This window comes from Nansenia antarctica (assembly GCF_963989245.1).
Source record: "Nansenia antarctica genome assembly, chromosome: 3".
NCBI classification, from domain to species: Eukaryota; Metazoa; Chordata; class Actinopteri; order Argentiniformes; family Microstomatidae; genus Nansenia; species Nansenia antarctica.
The window spans coordinates 56210811-56227179 of NC_137688.1; the positions used below are offsets into that span (position 1 = coordinate 56210811).

Here is a 16369-nt window from a genome sequence, read left to right on the forward strand (position 1 = left end):
CTCTTTCCTCTGTGTGATTTTGTGTGACTACGAGCCATGGGTGTAACATGTCAACATGAGTGCTGTAGTTAATTATCCACTGTGTCTTTATAACCAACCACTGAACTGTAGAGAATCCAATCCACCCAGTGTAAATATTGTACCAGTGAATGGAGACAGAAGGAGTAAACTACTACAATCAACTGTACATATAACTAATAGTCCTGGTAAAGAGGCTCTCTGTTGTACCTGATGTCCCCTCTAAGCATTTAAACATTTACCATTTAAGAATGCCTCATTGATGCAGCTAGTTTCATTAAAGCGTTAGAAGTTCTTGATGAGTGAGATACAGGTAATCTAACCAAGGAGTGGTTTGACAACGTAACTGATAAGAGATTTCACATTTTGCAACATGCTTGTGGCATTGACTGAAGAAAAAAAAGTTGTAGTTTCAGATAAGCCTTTCCACTACCAGAATCAGTTGACTATATCACCTAAAATTTGGTCAGGAGTCAGGCTTTACATAATTATGCTGTACATGCTTTTTTATTTTTTTTATAGAGGTCAAGCCTAAGAGAAACTACCAGAATGGGAAATTTGCATTACAAGTTTCATGCATCATTGGTTAGTTGAGTGTGTCGTGGCAGGGACCCACTACATAAACTAGGCTACGCCTACTACACATGTTGCTTTATAATAATGTATGGTTAGAATAGTATTTTATATTGTTGTTTTATACTACTAATAATATACTAAATAATAATTGTTGTGCTGTATTATCATTAAGTAATGTATTAGCAAATAGGTAGATACAATACAGGTTTTTGCTGTTTTACCTTTCAAGGGGGACAGTGGACAGGATACATTAATTTGTTGGATATTGCAGATTGTTTCACTTAACTGTGTATGGCAAGCAGGGGCGCCGCTAGAGATTCTGGGCCCCATGACAGAATATCATTTTGGGCCCCCCCACCTAAACCACCCATCAACCTAAACCCAGTTGAAGTTGATGAACTATTGATGCACTGCAAGAAATCCAATGATGGACATCTTTTGTAAATGTAATTTAAAATTACAGTTAATACAGGAATCAACAATTCAGCAAAGAAATCTCAACATTCTTTAACTTATTAAATTAAGACTTGAACAACACAAGGACAAAAGTATAATTAAATGAAGATTGGAACCCAATTATAAAAGTATAAATCACACAAAAAGTAAAAAATATAATTTTAATGGGGTGGTATTGTGTCTAAATAAATGTAGATCTTGTAAAGACCAGTTGGCCATAATACTGTCAGGATTAGATCCATGAAGAATTACAGCAGAGAGATATTTACTGACTCAGCATTGCTTGTTTCACACAAAGACAAACGTGTCTTAAGTTATACAAGAGGGAGCAACACAGACATGGTGCCAGCGAAATTGAATAGTGAAATGGGAAGATTTTTATTTTTACACTGCGGCAGTACTGTGGAATAGTATACCTGGAGAGCTAAAAACTATATCTAGCCTAATGCACAACGATTCAAGATAGGAGTAAAGAGATCAAATCAAATCAAAGCTAAACGCTGGGCCTTCTTAGTAGCAAAATATTTAATAAGATCCTTGAAATCTAGTGATGAAGCCAACTTGCTGTGCTGCTGTCATTGTCCTTTGTTACTTCTTGCTCTTCTTCTTCTGCCTCTTTACCTCTTAAATTTTTTAATTTTAATTAATTTTGCCATTTAGCAGACGCTTTTAATCCAAACAATTACGAATTACAGGGACATTCCCCCTGGAGTAACTGAAGGCTAAGTGCCTTACTCAAGGGCACACTAGTAGTGGTGAGGTTTCAGGCGGGATTTGAACTCACAACCTTCCGATAACAAGTCCAACTCACTATCCACTAGACCACCACTACCCCCCCACCTCTGCTCTCCTCTCTGGCTGCCTTGCTTGAAGAGGGCCCTGGCATGGAGTATCCATAGGTACATAATTCATAATATGTCCTATAATAGTATTAACATAATAATACATACATTACACCAGATTAGCTAACTTAAATGTTATCTAGCTAGCTAACAATATTATTAAGATGCCAGTGGTCAATGTTATTGCAATTACTGGAAGAACTATTAACTAAATATGAATATTAGCTAAAGTTGTATTCAATGCTTGCATGGTAATGCAGCATACATTAAAATATTCTAAATCTGTTTGTTAACCCCAAACTCCTACTGCTCACCTCCTTCTCCTTCAACTGGGAGGCTGCATCTGTGCATGTAACATTATACTAGCTAGCTATAGCAAAAGTGCATAGCTGCTGGATACAAATTCACTGAGCTCTAATAACCTAATAATATTTGGACCAAAATTGCACTCATCTCATACATTTAACTGAAATTATACTGACAGTGCACTGTAAGTTAACTATACTTGAAGTTAATGTTAATTAGCTATAGTGAGCTAACTAGATCATCCACGCAGTGATTAGATCACTAAACCACTGTTTTTAGTGATTTTTTTACTTTTCTCTTTTGTGACCCTGACTTTGACTTTGCCTTTCACGACATCGTCCACGCACGCACACGTACATTTGATGCATTTCCAATCTGGCTGTCCTCCATCTGTCCCACACACATACTACAGCAGGACATGTTGGTCATGGAAACCTTGTCAGAATATTTGCGGTAACGTTCCTCTAGTCTAGCAGCTCGTGTGCGGTGGACTGAACCATGCAATGAATAAAGAGAGGGGTAAATAATAAGGCTTAATTTTGTTAAACATAGAAACAAAACTCCAGTTTGTTTCTTTTGTGACTTTTTTTAATACATATAATTATAATTAGAATTCGGCTACATTAACGTCCTTATGATAATAATAATAATAATAATAATATTTTTAAATATTATTATTTTATTTTTTATTTTTTTTAAAGATTCTCATGGGCCCCTGTCAGTGCTGGGCCCTTAGAATCGTCCTAACTTACCACCCCCTAGCGGCGCCCCTGATGGCAAGGGTATAACCAAAATATGACAATAAGCTGTGTGAAAAGGTCACCTGATGATGAAATCATAGTACACTGTGAAATAAAGGTACACTGTGTCAACTCCAAGATCTCCAGAGACCCATCCCACCCTGGGACGAACACTTTGTTCGGCTGCCCTCGGGCAGGCGGTTCAGGACCATGTCCGCAAGGACAAACAGACTGAAGCTCAGCTTCTACCCTAGGGCCATTCAGGCCCTGAACACAGCAAAGACCTAGGTTCTAGGCCCTGGACAATCTAGACAATTTGATGGCAGCTACTAGATTGTAATCAAGTGCAATACTGAAACACAACTGTGAACATTTCAAACGTGCAAACTGCGACACTTTAAATGAATGTGCAATAATTCTATGTGCAATATGACAACCCTCGGGTACATAAGGTTCAGAGATAGGAAATGTTAGTGTTATGTACGACAGTGTCATTGTCTTTGCAGCACTTTGTTGCCCTTGTTAGAGCTTTACGACGGTGTGTGTGTGTGTTGTCAGAATGAATGGCACATGGCAAGTAAACGGAGCTCAGTTTGTATACCCGTGTGGATCTACGTTTCTTAGCACAACACAAACATAATATTGGCGACGAAGATGGCTGAATTTACTTTGCCACCACCGGCACCTTTCTTGTCTCTGCCCGGCGAGCCTCCGATTCCGTGGGAAGGATGGCTGGATGACTTTACTGTCTACCTAGACGCCATGGACTTCACAGAAATGTCCGACAAGCGGAAAATGGCGCTGCTCCGTCACTGTCTCGGTACGGAGGGTCAGAGGATATTCCGAGCCCTCGGCTGCGCTGAGACCTACGAGGAAGCTGTCGCTCTCCTCACTAATCACTTTGCCGGCAAACAACGGGTGCTTCTCCGGCGGTACAAGCTACGAAAACGGCTTCAACGCCCCGGTGAGTCTGTTCTGAGCTACGTGACCGATCTCAGGGATCTGGCGCGAAAATGCAACTACGGGGTGATTCACGATCAAATCGTACGGGATCAGCTTATTGAAGGGACATTGTGTGAGAAAATCAGGGAGAAATTACTTTTGGAGCCAGATGAGCTAACACTAGATGATGCTCTAGCTAAAGCCATGCAGGTAGAATCAGCTTTACAGTGTACTAGCATGCTGACTGCCAGCTCACGCTCCGACTCCGCCCCCACGGCCTCACTCACGCAACAGCTTCAGCCTGCCTACCAGGACAGCCAAGAGGACACAGATGCGTGGTTCCCAGTGCAGCAAGCTCGCAGACAGGGGAACACAAGTAGCTCTGATAGCTGTAATAACTGTGGGGCTAGCTCACACAATGCACGGGCTCCTAACTGCCCAGCTCGAGGGCAGACATGCAGGAACTGTTTGAAGCCCAACCATTTTGCTAAAGTGTGCAGGTCTGCTCCTGCGGCTCATCCCCCACAGTCCAGACCCCGCTCAACTCGCAGCGACCATACTGAAATTAGAACTGTGTCTACAAACCATGTGAGCTTTAAAACATGCACAGTGCAGCTGGGTGAGGTCAGCCTTCCCTTGTTACTGGATACAGGCGCGGCTGCGTCTCTTCTCAATCTCAGCACCTACAACAAATTCTTTGCCCACCTGCCATTGCAGCAGCCCTCCACTCCTCTGTGCGGATATGATAGCTCTAAGATAGAGATTGTGGGCATCCTTCAGGTACCAGTGCACTATGGATCTAAGCACATGTCTGCATTCCCATTCCACATCGCTAAGCGGGGTGCCAATCTGCTGGGCCTCGACCTGTTCACGGGCCTGGGATTCACACTGCATGACGACAGTGGGTCAGCCATTCAACATGTCACCTCCACCTGGGAGCAGAAATGGCCAGCGCTGTTCGATGGACTGGGTTGCCTCACAGCCTTCACACACAGACCCCTGGTGAACACAGAGGTGTCACCAGTCATGCAGCCCCTGCGCCGGATCCCTCTCGCTCTGAGGGATGATGTCACAAAGGAACTCAACATGCTGCCGCAGGCAGGCATCATCGAGCCGGTCAACGCCGCCCCCTGGATTTCAAACCTGGTCATCGCTAAGAAAAAGTCAGGGGGGTTGAGAGTCTGTGTGGACCTGCGGTCTGTCAACAAGGCGGTGATTCCAGATAAATATCCCTTGCCTACCTCAGAGGAGCTGACCACCCACTTCTACGGCTCCACGGTTTTCACAAAGCTCGACCTGCGCCAGGGCTATCTCCAGGTTCCCCTCCACCCAGCCAGCAGAGACTTGACAACCTTTGTATCGCACGCTGGGGTCTTCCGGTACACCCGAATGCCTTTCGGGCTTAGCTCCGCCCCCAGCTGCTTCCAGAAGGTCATGACCACCATCCTTGCTGGTATCCCTGGGGTCGCGGTGTTCTTGGATGACATCGTGGTCCATGCCCCAGATGTGCCAACACACAACGAGCGGCTTCACAGGGTGTTTGCAGCCCTCCTGGACAATAATCTGACCCTGAACACAGAGAAATGCTCCTTCGCCGCTACCGCCATCGACTTTGTGGGGTTTCGCCTCACAGCAAAGGGCATCACACCTCTCCTGTCCAATGTCGACGCCATACACCGGATTCCGGAGCCCACCTCTGCTTCCCAAGTAGCCTCATTCCTGGGCATGACAGCTTATTACCTACGGTTCCTGCCCCACTACTCTCAGACCACAGCTCCCCTTCGCCAACTGCTCAAGAAAGAGGAGCCATGGAAGTGGACTGCAGCATGCTCAAGGGCGTTCCACTCGCTGAAGATCCAGCTCACCACAACCCCCATCCTGGCCCACTTTGACCCGTCCAGCCCTACCCTCGTCACCTGTGACGCCTCAGCCGGGGCGGTGGGCGCCGTGCTCTCACAGGTTCAGGACGGCGTCGAGCGGCCAGTTGCCTTTGCCTCCAGGGCTCTTAGCCCCACCGAACAGAGGTATTCAGTCGGCGAACGCGAAGCTCTAGCCTGTGTCTGGGCATGTGAGAGGTGGCACCTCTATCTATACGGCCGGCGGTTCACCCTCCGTACAGACCACCAGGCCCTGACCACACTGCTGTCAGCCTCAGGCAGTGGGCACAGGCCTCTCCGTTTGCACAGGTGGGGGGAGCGGCTCAGGCAGTATGACTACCAGCTCAGGTTCACCCCGGGGAGGGACAACGTAGTGGCCGACCTCCTCTCTCGGTCTATCGAGGCCCCCACCCCAACTGTCTCTCCGGATGACGACACAGAGCCAGAGCTCATCCAGATGTTGCATGGGCCCCTGCAGACAGCAGTGTCACTAGAGGAGCTGCAGCGGGAATCGGAACAGGACCCTTTGCTATCCACCCTGCGCACCTACATACGCACCGGATGGCCATCACGGGTGCCGGAGGATCTGGCCCCGTTCGCTAGAGTACGGCACGAACTCTCATGCTGGGGGGACGTCTGTGTCTCCAGGGGCCTCTGCACTGTGATCCCAAGTGGCCTGCGTGTCATGTCCATGGCGCACGAAGGTCATTTGGGCATAGTGAGGGTCAAGCAACGATGCCGCGACCTGGTGTGGTGGCCAGGCATCGACCGTGACATCGAAACAATGGTCAAGAACTGTGCACCATGTCTGCTCAGCGGGAAAAGTGGGTTGCCAGCCTCAACACCCCTGCAGCCTACCCCGTGGCCGCCCCGCCCATGGGAGCATCTCCAGCTTGATATCTGTGGAGAGATCCATGGCCGAGGGGTCCCGCACCACCAACGCTTTCTGGTGGTGGCATACGACCTCCACTCCAAATGGCCTGAAGTGGTCCCAGCAGGAACGGTCACAACACGGACCATTATTGACATCCTGGATGGCCTGTTTGCTAGATGGGGTCTGCCACTCACCATCACCACAGATAATGGGCCCCAGTTCATCTCAGCAGAGTTCTCGGACTTCCTCCGCACCAAGGGGATCAAGCACATCCGCACGGCATACTTCCACCCTCAGGCCAACGGGGGGGTGGAACGTTTCAACCAAAGCCTTAAAAATGGGATCCGAGCACATCTGTTCCAGGGGTGCACATTCCAGGCCGCACTCAACCAAACACTGTTGCACTACAGAGCTAGTCAGCATGCAACAACGCAGACCTCTCCAGCATCCCTCATGCTTGGCCGTGAGATGGACTTGCCACTGAACAGACTCAGGTCCCGGGATGCAGTGACACCTGCAGCAGGCAGCACCCGAGATGCTGCTCAAGCAGCAGTGGCCACACATCAGGGGGAGATGAAGCGACGCTTCGACAAGAAACGTGGAGTAAAGACCACCACCATCAAGGTGTCCGACTGGGTTCGGGCCCGTAGGCCCCAGCGACATAACAAGATGGCATCTTTCTGGTCTCAGCCCCTTCAGGTGACACGTCAGCTGGGGCCAGCCACGTTCCTGCTGAGCGACGGATCCCGCTGGCACGCCAGCCGACTGCGGAGGGTGCCTGGTCCTCCTGGGCCTGCCATGGCCACACTGCTGCCAGCAGCCGGTGCAGCAGAGACAGATAGAACTGTCTCAAAGGCCTCGAGTCCTGTACTGCTAAGGGCAGCTAGGCCGCCCCAGGCTCCGCCGCAGCCACTGCCTATGTGGCCTCCACCCGCTCAGCCTCTACCTGCTGTTCCTCTTCCTCACCCTCCTCCACCTAACCCTGGCTTCCTCGCAGGGTCACAGCCCAGGGGGGAGGTCGATAGGCCACAGCGGGAACGGGCTCGCCCTGCACACCTCCAGGACTATGTCACTAAATTTCACACATAGGCCTTCAGGCCCTACTCCTGTTTGACTGTTACTTTAGTTGTTTGAGTTTTGGAAAGGGGGGGGAAATGTTATGTACGACTGTGTCATTGTCTTTGCAGCACTTTGTTGCCCTTTACGACGTCACGTTACGTACGTCTGTTAGAGCTTTACGACGGTGTGTGTGTGTTGTCAGAATGAATGGCACATGGCAAGTAAACGGAGCTCAGTTTGTATACCCGTGTGGATCTACGTTTCTTAGCACAACACAAACATAATAGTTAGGATATTTATAGCATAGCATAGAGTACAGCACAGTGTTTTGTTTGTATAGTATAGTATAGTGGATAGTGTATATAGACTTTATTTATGTAAACCAGCTCTTTTCCCTTCTTGTTTTTAGTATTTTTTTCCTAGCACCAGGGGAGCCCCCCTCCCAAATTTCGTTGTATGGTACCTGTACTATATTAATGACAATAAAGACCATTCATTCAACTAGTAGATTTAATGCAGATAAATCCATGGACGCATGGAAAGTCGGGTGTGGACATCTACTGGTCAAAACGTGCAACTACAATATTGCTTTGTAAAAGCTTTGCAATTTTCTTTAATTTTTTTCCATACATACTATACTAACGTAGTAGATAGGCCTACTTTATAAATGAAACACTAGAACATCGTTTGTGGGTACCAGAAAATAGACGACAGCAAGTAGGGAACTACCATTATGGTTGTAGCTGAATACTTAAACGACGGATGTGACGTATATGTATCTGCGACCAGAGTGTTGTCATTCTACCAGCGACGTGTTTTCCGCTGCTAAATTCACGTGGAGAACTTCCAGAGCAAGCAGCAGAACACACGAGTAGCTACAGCCGCCAAAATGACACAACTGGACGGAGTAGTGTAAGTTTGATGGATTTATTGATTTTGGCAACCAATGTACTTAATCCAGAATGCGGTCAACGACTATAAACTAAAACCTGCGAACTACTGTAGTGTACAGCTAGCAACCTCAGTTGCTAACTGTTAGCTGTCTAGGCTAGTTTCGGCAGCATGAGACAACTGACAAGTGCCACTGACACGTAAAGCCACTATCAGTTACATTTTTCAAATAATGAAACACCAATTTTGTGATGAATATTACTTATAATCATTGCTGTCTGTGAGCGTAGAACAACTGTAGACCTACCTCATTCCTTAAGCACAACAGATATGGCATTCATAAACCAAGTGGTAATTGCAAGTTAAAAAGCCTTTGCTCTTATGTTGTTTTGTTGGTGGCCCTGCATGCAGACATCACTGTGACTGTGTTTTCCATGGCTAAAGTGTCTTTATAAATGACCGTCTCTGCAGAAAACCTAAGACAAAGCGTGCCAAGCGCTTCCTGGACCACAGAGCACCCAAGCTTACAGAGAACCTAAAGAACGCCATGATCATGAAAGGGGGTAATGCCAATATGACTGTCACTCAAGCCTTAAAGGATATTGTAAGTGTTCTGATTTAAACCTTGTTACTTAACCCAAAGTATGCAGGCCGATAACTAAGAGTAGTTGTTTTTACTTAATCTGTGTGCTTGTTTTCTCCCAGTATGCCTTAAAGAAACCGAATGCTGTCCTGTACAAAAAGTAAGTGAGTCCAGGATGTGATATGTATTGTAACTTGTGTATAACAAAATTAAAACAAACCCAGCCTAATGTTTAATTTTACCCCCACAATTGTTAGCTGTGCAGTACTAAATGGGGTGTAATGCCAAGTGAATGTTCTGGATATACAGTAATGTGAAAAAAATTAGGACGCCCCTTGGAATATGTAGTTATTTTTTAGGACATTATGGACATATCAATATTTCATCATCTTTCAAACAATATCTGTAGATAATGGTGATGTAATTGAACAAAAAACAATGACATTTTAACTTTTATCTTTTATTTTATTTTTTTTACAAAAAAAAAAACAACAACAATGCCAATTCCTACAGAGGAAAAAGTTAAGACACCCTATGCTCTAATACAGGGGTGGGCAATAATTTTTTTCCCAGGGGGCCAAATGAGCAACTGAAAATATTTGTGAGAATAAATGGGTTTCAAAATAAAAGCAATGCGGTTTTAGTCCACCCATAAGATAATTCGAAAAAAAAAATATATATATATATATTTTTTTATTATCATGCGATCTTTCGCGGGCCGGCCAGAATCAGAATCGTTGTACTGCCCGCGGGCCGTACAATGCCCAGGTCTGCTCTAATACCTGCTATTTCCCCCTTTGGCTGAAATAACCTCTGTGAGACATTTCCTATAACTGTCTACCAGTCTCTGACATCAAGTGGGAGAATGTTTTTCCCACTCCTCCATGCAGAATTCCTTCAGCTGTGTGATGTTTGAGGGGTCCCTTGCATGCACAGACCATTTCAAATCATCCCACAGCATCTCAATAGGATTAAGATCCAGACTGATGTGGCCATTTCAGAACTCTCCGTTCCGGGGATTTACTGGAATGTTTTGGGTCGTTGTCATGTTGCATGGTCCACATCCGCTTCAGCTTAAATGTTTGGACAGATGGTCTCATATTTTCCTCAAGCATCCTCTGATACAATAAAGAATTCATAGTGGATTCTATGATAGTGAGCTGACCAAGCCCTGCTGCAGCAAAGCAGCCCCAAACCATGACATTTCCATTCCCATGCTTCACAGTTGGTGTGAGGTTCTTGTGCTCAAATACTGTCTTTGATTTGCATCAAACATGTCTTCCGTTACTGTGCCCAAATAATTCAACTTCAGATTCATCTGACCAAAGCACGTTGTCTAGGTGACCTCTGGCAAACTTAAGTCTTGCCCTGATGTTTTTTTGTTTCCTCCTTGCTCACCTCCCATAAATCAAACTTGTGCGGTCTCTTTCTGATGGTAGATGTAGCATATACTTTGGCATCAACTGTGGCAAGAGCTACCTGTAGGTCCTACATTTTACAATGGTTGGAGACTTCTTTAAGCATCTTGCAGTCTGCTGTTGGGCTGAACTTGCTAGGACAGCCTGACCTGGCCATGTTGGCCGTTGTTTTAAGTGTTCTCCATTTGTAAATTATTTTCCAGAGAGTGGAATGGCTGATTTCTAATTGTTTGGAGATTTTTTTAAATCCCTTGCTAGACTCATACACATCTTCAACCTTCTTTCTGAAAGCCTTAGAGAGCTCTTTTGATCTCGCCATGGTGATACCACTCACTTCAACAATCAAGAGCAAACCAAACTAAATGTGTGATGTTTAAATAAGACAGGCTCCTCCTAAATCCTCTCTAATGATGTTCTAATCATTTACACCTGAAGTGGTGCACTTGATTCTAATTTAGGCATTTTAAGTAGTAATAAATGTGGGTGTGTCCTAACTTTTACCTCCCAACAAAATTGCTTTATTAATTCCATTTTTATGTTTTTTTCCAGTTGTATTTGTTTAATTATATTACCCCCATCTCTCAATATTGTTAAAATGAAGTTCAAATGTCCATATGTTTAAATATGTTGAAAAAGATTTTCATGGGGTGTCCTGTCTTTTTCACGTGACTGTAGTAGGGATGCCCCGATACCGATCACTGATAATCTATGAGCAATATCGGCCGATACACTGCCGATAGTATGGGAGAACTTGGTGATGGTATGCATAATATGAGTTATGCACAACTCAATTAGACATATTGATAGTAACAATAAACAGACAGAGCAGCTCAACACACACTGTGTTGTCGGCCTGAGTAAGCACAGTTGAAGCGAGGGAGTGACTGGAAATGCCACTGGTGCGCACTGCGTAAACATCACAAATGTGCATTTGATAAGTAAGTAATCTAGCTAACTATGATTGGAAATGAAGTAGTAGTAGTTTTAGTTTAACAAGCATACGAGAGTGGATCGTTTAGGTTAATGAGCATGCAACAATTAATTGGCTCACGTTGTTTGCGTCATTGGTCGGTTGTCGTGATCAGCATTATCGGATTTCCCAGAGCTCATATTTTTACAGATTATTGGCCAATTCCCATTGCTAGCCGATCGATCGGGGCATCCCTAGACTGTAGTCATAAAGAATATGGCAACTATGGTACTTTAGTTATTACTGTAATTGTACTTGAGTAACATGTGTTTACCCTTTATGTGAACTAAAGATTGGCTTTATTTTTTCAGGAAAAATATAACCAGGCCATTTGAAGATTCTACATCATTGGTCAGTTAAAAAGAGACATTGCACAAATTATTTTTTGCCTGACAACCAATTCAAGTGTATATACTAGTCGGTGCTGTATTGTCTACTACAATATATATTTAGATTATTCTCAGCACTAAAAGACCATAATTGAACTCCCTAATGTATATATTTTCTTCACAGGAGTTCTTCTCTAAGAAAACAGATTGCTCACTGTTTTTATTTGGCTCACACAACAAGAAGCGCCCAAACAATCTCGTATTTGGTAAACATTTATTTACATGTATTTATTCAACAAAAGATGCATGTTGACCTTCAGAAGAGAGTCTGATCTTCTTTTTTTATGTTTTTGTGATCTTTTACAGGTCGTCTGTTTGATTTTCATGTGCTGGACATGATTGAGCTTGGAATTGAGAAGTATGCCTCGTTGAGTGAAATCAAGGTATTTACATTTTCTAAGATGACATGTAATCTTGGGTACATGATAATATTACTGATGAGAAATGCATTAAACTAACAGGCACATTTGGTATTGGATTAAGAAAAATCAACAGTGTTCGATCAACAGTTTCTCATTTAATACCCCTCTTCCTCTCCAATTGTTTCCGTCGAATTGCAGAGCAGCAAATGTCCAGAAGGGACCAAACCTATGCTGGTGTTTGCAGGAGATGCTTTTGAATCAGACAGTGAGCACCAACGTCTAAAGAATCTCTTAACAGGTACAACTTCACATGTATGAGCCCCAAGAGAAACTCTCAATCATTGTCATCCAAAAATAGCATTTGGTCCATTTTAGTGTTGCAAGATATTTCGTTGGTTAAAAATGCAATTACTGCGATGAGAAACAATTAACAATGATAGTTAATGAGTTCTAATTCCACTCTGTTTGATTTATCCTACAGACTTCTTCAGAGGTCCTGCTGTGCCTGCAGTTCGTCTGGCTGGTTTGGAGCATGTTCTGCACTTCACCGCTTTGGAGGGGAAGATTTACATGCGCAGTTACAGGTATGTCTGGCTGCTGGGAAAATGCTCTATCATCATTCACTATAGACTGTGGTGCAGTGATATCTGCATGTACCTTATTGACTGCTGCCTGTCTCTCACTCCTGAAATGTGCTGTTATCTGAACTCGATGCTCTTTGTCTAACCCAGATCTCTGCTGAAGAAGTCTGGATGTCGGACACCGAGGATTGAGCTGGAGGAGATCGGGCCATCCTTCGATTTTGTTTTAAGAAGAACACATCTCGCGTCAGAAGACCTATACAAGACAGCTAACAGACAGCCCAAGACTAGCTTGAAGGTAGCAAATATGTCTAGTTTACAGCCAACATCTTTCAAACAACAGTGTTTATCCTATCCCTGTGGTGCAGAATGGCCCGAATGGCAAGAGAATGTTGAATGTTTCTTATGGTGCCATTTCTCTTTTATTACAGCCCAAGAAGAAGAAGAACATATCCCACGATGCCTTCGGTACCAAGTTTGGACGGCTGCATATGCAGAAACAGGATCTGACAAAGCTACAGACACGTAAGATGAAAGGCCTGAAGAAGAGGAAGGGTCCAGCCCCAGGTCCAGCCCCAGTTGAAGAGGGACCAGCCCTGAAAATAGAGAAAGTAGATGAGTGAAGGTTCACTAGCTTTCCAGGACATTATGAAAGAGTGCTCACATCTTATCCTCAAGTGAGCTGTGGATGCTCACTGTGGATTGCCATTGTTAAAAATTGCCTTGATGTTGCCAACATGTTTTGGCTAAGTCAAATGTTTTCAAGGCATCCAATGTGGAGGTATGTGTCCAATGTAATATGCTGTCAAAAGACATGTGTTTTGCTAATTCATACAAACTCTGTCAAAACGTGTTTCTTGGTGTCTAGAATTGTTCTGTGTGGAGGACAAATGTTTAGTTTGTATGTAAACACATTACTGCTCTTTTCAAGTTAATATCTTGGGGAACCTTTCTTTCAATTATTAAATTTCATTTGTACATGTCTTCTCCTTTGTTATTTTCACATGTAAGTTGTACCAGTAGTTACATACATGAAGTTACAGTTGTTTATATTGTCTCTTGCATCCACATATGGATGGTAAGAGTACTTGGTAAAATGCTCATTTAATTGCGTATGACACGGTTAATCCTACATTAAATTGGATGACCAGCAGAAAAGCTTCCTTAACATCCAGCTTTTCTCTGCCCTTAGCCTGGTTCTTAACAGATAGAATGAGCCCTGATTGCACCTGTGAAACAAAGTCCAAAACAATTCATTCAATTCCCTAGCCCTGGGGGGTATTATATCCATTCAAAATGTGTACTTAATTGGAAAAAGCCCGGTTAGACTTAATGTTGACCAACTTAAGCCATTCCATTAACACAATTTAGCCATGTCTCTTCAACGTTAACTCGGCTTGTAAAACATAAGTACATAAGCAGCTCAGAACAGGCTATTGTCGAAAAGAAGATACTATGGCAAAAAAAATCAGCGAAAACAAGAGCGGTGTTCTTTGCAGTAGCTGAATAAATCCTGCCGATGTAGCTTTATGAAGACTATAAAGAAGTAATCACCAAAAAGGCAATACTGCCGCAATTAACAAGGTGAGGCAGATGTATGGAGCTATTTTAGTGCCAACAGAAATTGAATTGTATTTGACAGATTGAATTGAATATGAGCACAAATTGAATTGTATTTGACAGATCTGAATTGAATCTGAGCAAAAACTGAATTGTATTTGACAGATTGAATTGTATTCAATTCAGTTTTCATTATTTTAATTCAGTTTTCAAATTCAGTTTCTCTAAATACAATTCAGCTTTTCTCAAAATACAATTCAGCTTTTCTCAAAATACAATTCAGTTTTAGAGGCACTCATCCGGGGACTCTGGGCTAGGTAGAATAATAGAGCACCGATTCTAACTCCCGAAATGTCGACCTTCTGAAAAGTATATTCATTTAAGCACTCAATACTTGGTCTGGGCTCCTTTTCCACAAATTACTGCATCAATGCGGCGTGGCATGGAGGCAATCAGCCTGTGGCACTGCTGAGGTGTTAGGGAAGCCCAGTATTTGATACTATTCAGCTGCAGCACCCCAGCTAAGTGATCACAGATGAGCGGTGGTATTTTCACTATATTGGGAATTTACATGGTGATGTATTCTTAGACATGACTACGTCGTCATGCTTACAATTCTGCCACTTGAAATGCATGAAACATGTTACACACGTTCACTTAGTATTTGACTGCCTGTAGCTCAGTCACAAATGGTCCCATCATTTGCTGCTTGAGAATGAATTATTGTTGTGTATAGTTGTTACTGTATTATTGTTCAGAACTTGCTATGTGTGTGTGTGTGTGTGTAAAATACAGTTGCTTTGTGACTTATTCTTAGCACTTGAGACTTAAAATCCAACTGTACCCCAATTTGTACATTTTGCATTGGCTGTTGCTGATAAAGGTACAAAAATACATATTATTCTTATTGGAAATACATTTGCCTCCTGCGTGAACTGGCCTGCACTACGGAAGCAATTTACCATGAGAGGAAGGGGGTTGTGGATTCATTTACCACTAGTACAGGGTTGTACAGTGGTAAATGAGTCCACAACCCCCGCCCTCAAATGGTAAATTGCTTTTCTACAACAGCCACCACATAATATAAAAAAGAAATACACAGTTGTAACATTAAATTAATGTATTTACAATCATTAATCGTTTCAGAATACATATATCCTTCCGCCACAGAATATAGTCCCATAAACAAGATCAACCATTGCATTGTAGGTCAGCACAGCTGTTCTTAATCAGATTGATTGGGAGGCGCATTGATACTGGAAATGCAGTCTGAACAGTGGGTTGTTGAGATATTTACCACTGTTGCTAGCCAATGAGAATTCAGTATATTGTATTTTAACATCAGTCATACTTGGAGAGACACATATTTTCCTGAGGTGGTACTTGGTGTGAAATGTTTGAGAACCACTGGTCTAGTCTACTCAACAGATGGACTCAACGGCTCTCGCGATGTAGTTGGCATCTTGGTGACGACGGGCCCAGTCTCTCTCAGATCCACGTCTGGTGGATTGATGATTCACTTGTTTAGTCAAATGTATTGATTGTAAGTCGCTTTGGAATAAGGCGTCTGCTAAATGCCAAAAATGTAAATGTAATCCACGTCAAACTCCTGTCTGTTCACTCTGAAGTAAGTTGTCTGGAGCGCTCCTCGTGTACACTACAGCCTCAACTGTTGTACCAAGTTGAACTCTCCTTTCATTGTGAGACTGCAAAATCTCATAGACCCACAACCAACTGCCTCCTTTTTACGTTATGGAAAATTAGTTGATGCTCAGCAAGCTAGCTGTCTGACGCTGTAAAATGTATGCTCCAGTCTCTCTCCCTGTTATGAGTGACTAAATTAATTTATATACACCAGTTGAAGTTTCCCAATTTTCCCATTGTGACGTGGATCTGTCGCTTGACGAAATAGGATTGATGCGATA

General features: G+C 43.7%; 1 protein-coding gene across 1 annotated transcript; it reads left to right on the plus strand.

The window, feature by feature from the left end:
• Window positions 1-8512: 8512 nt before the first annotated feature.
• Window positions 8513-13867, plus strand: rpf2 (ribosome production factor 2 homolog). Its single transcript, XM_080526854.1, has 10 exons — window positions 8513-8602; window positions 9053-9185; window positions 9287-9324; window positions 11864-11903; window positions 12066-12147; window positions 12248-12324; window positions 12502-12601; window positions 12785-12887; window positions 13035-13182; window positions 13316-13867. The coding sequence occupies exons 1-10, from the start codon at window positions 8580-8582 to the stop codon at window positions 13505-13507; spliced, it is 936 nt and encodes a 311-aa protein (XP_080382980.1). The 5' UTR covers window positions 8513-8579; the 3' UTR covers window positions 13508-13867.
• Window positions 13868-16369: the final 2502 nt, after the last annotated feature.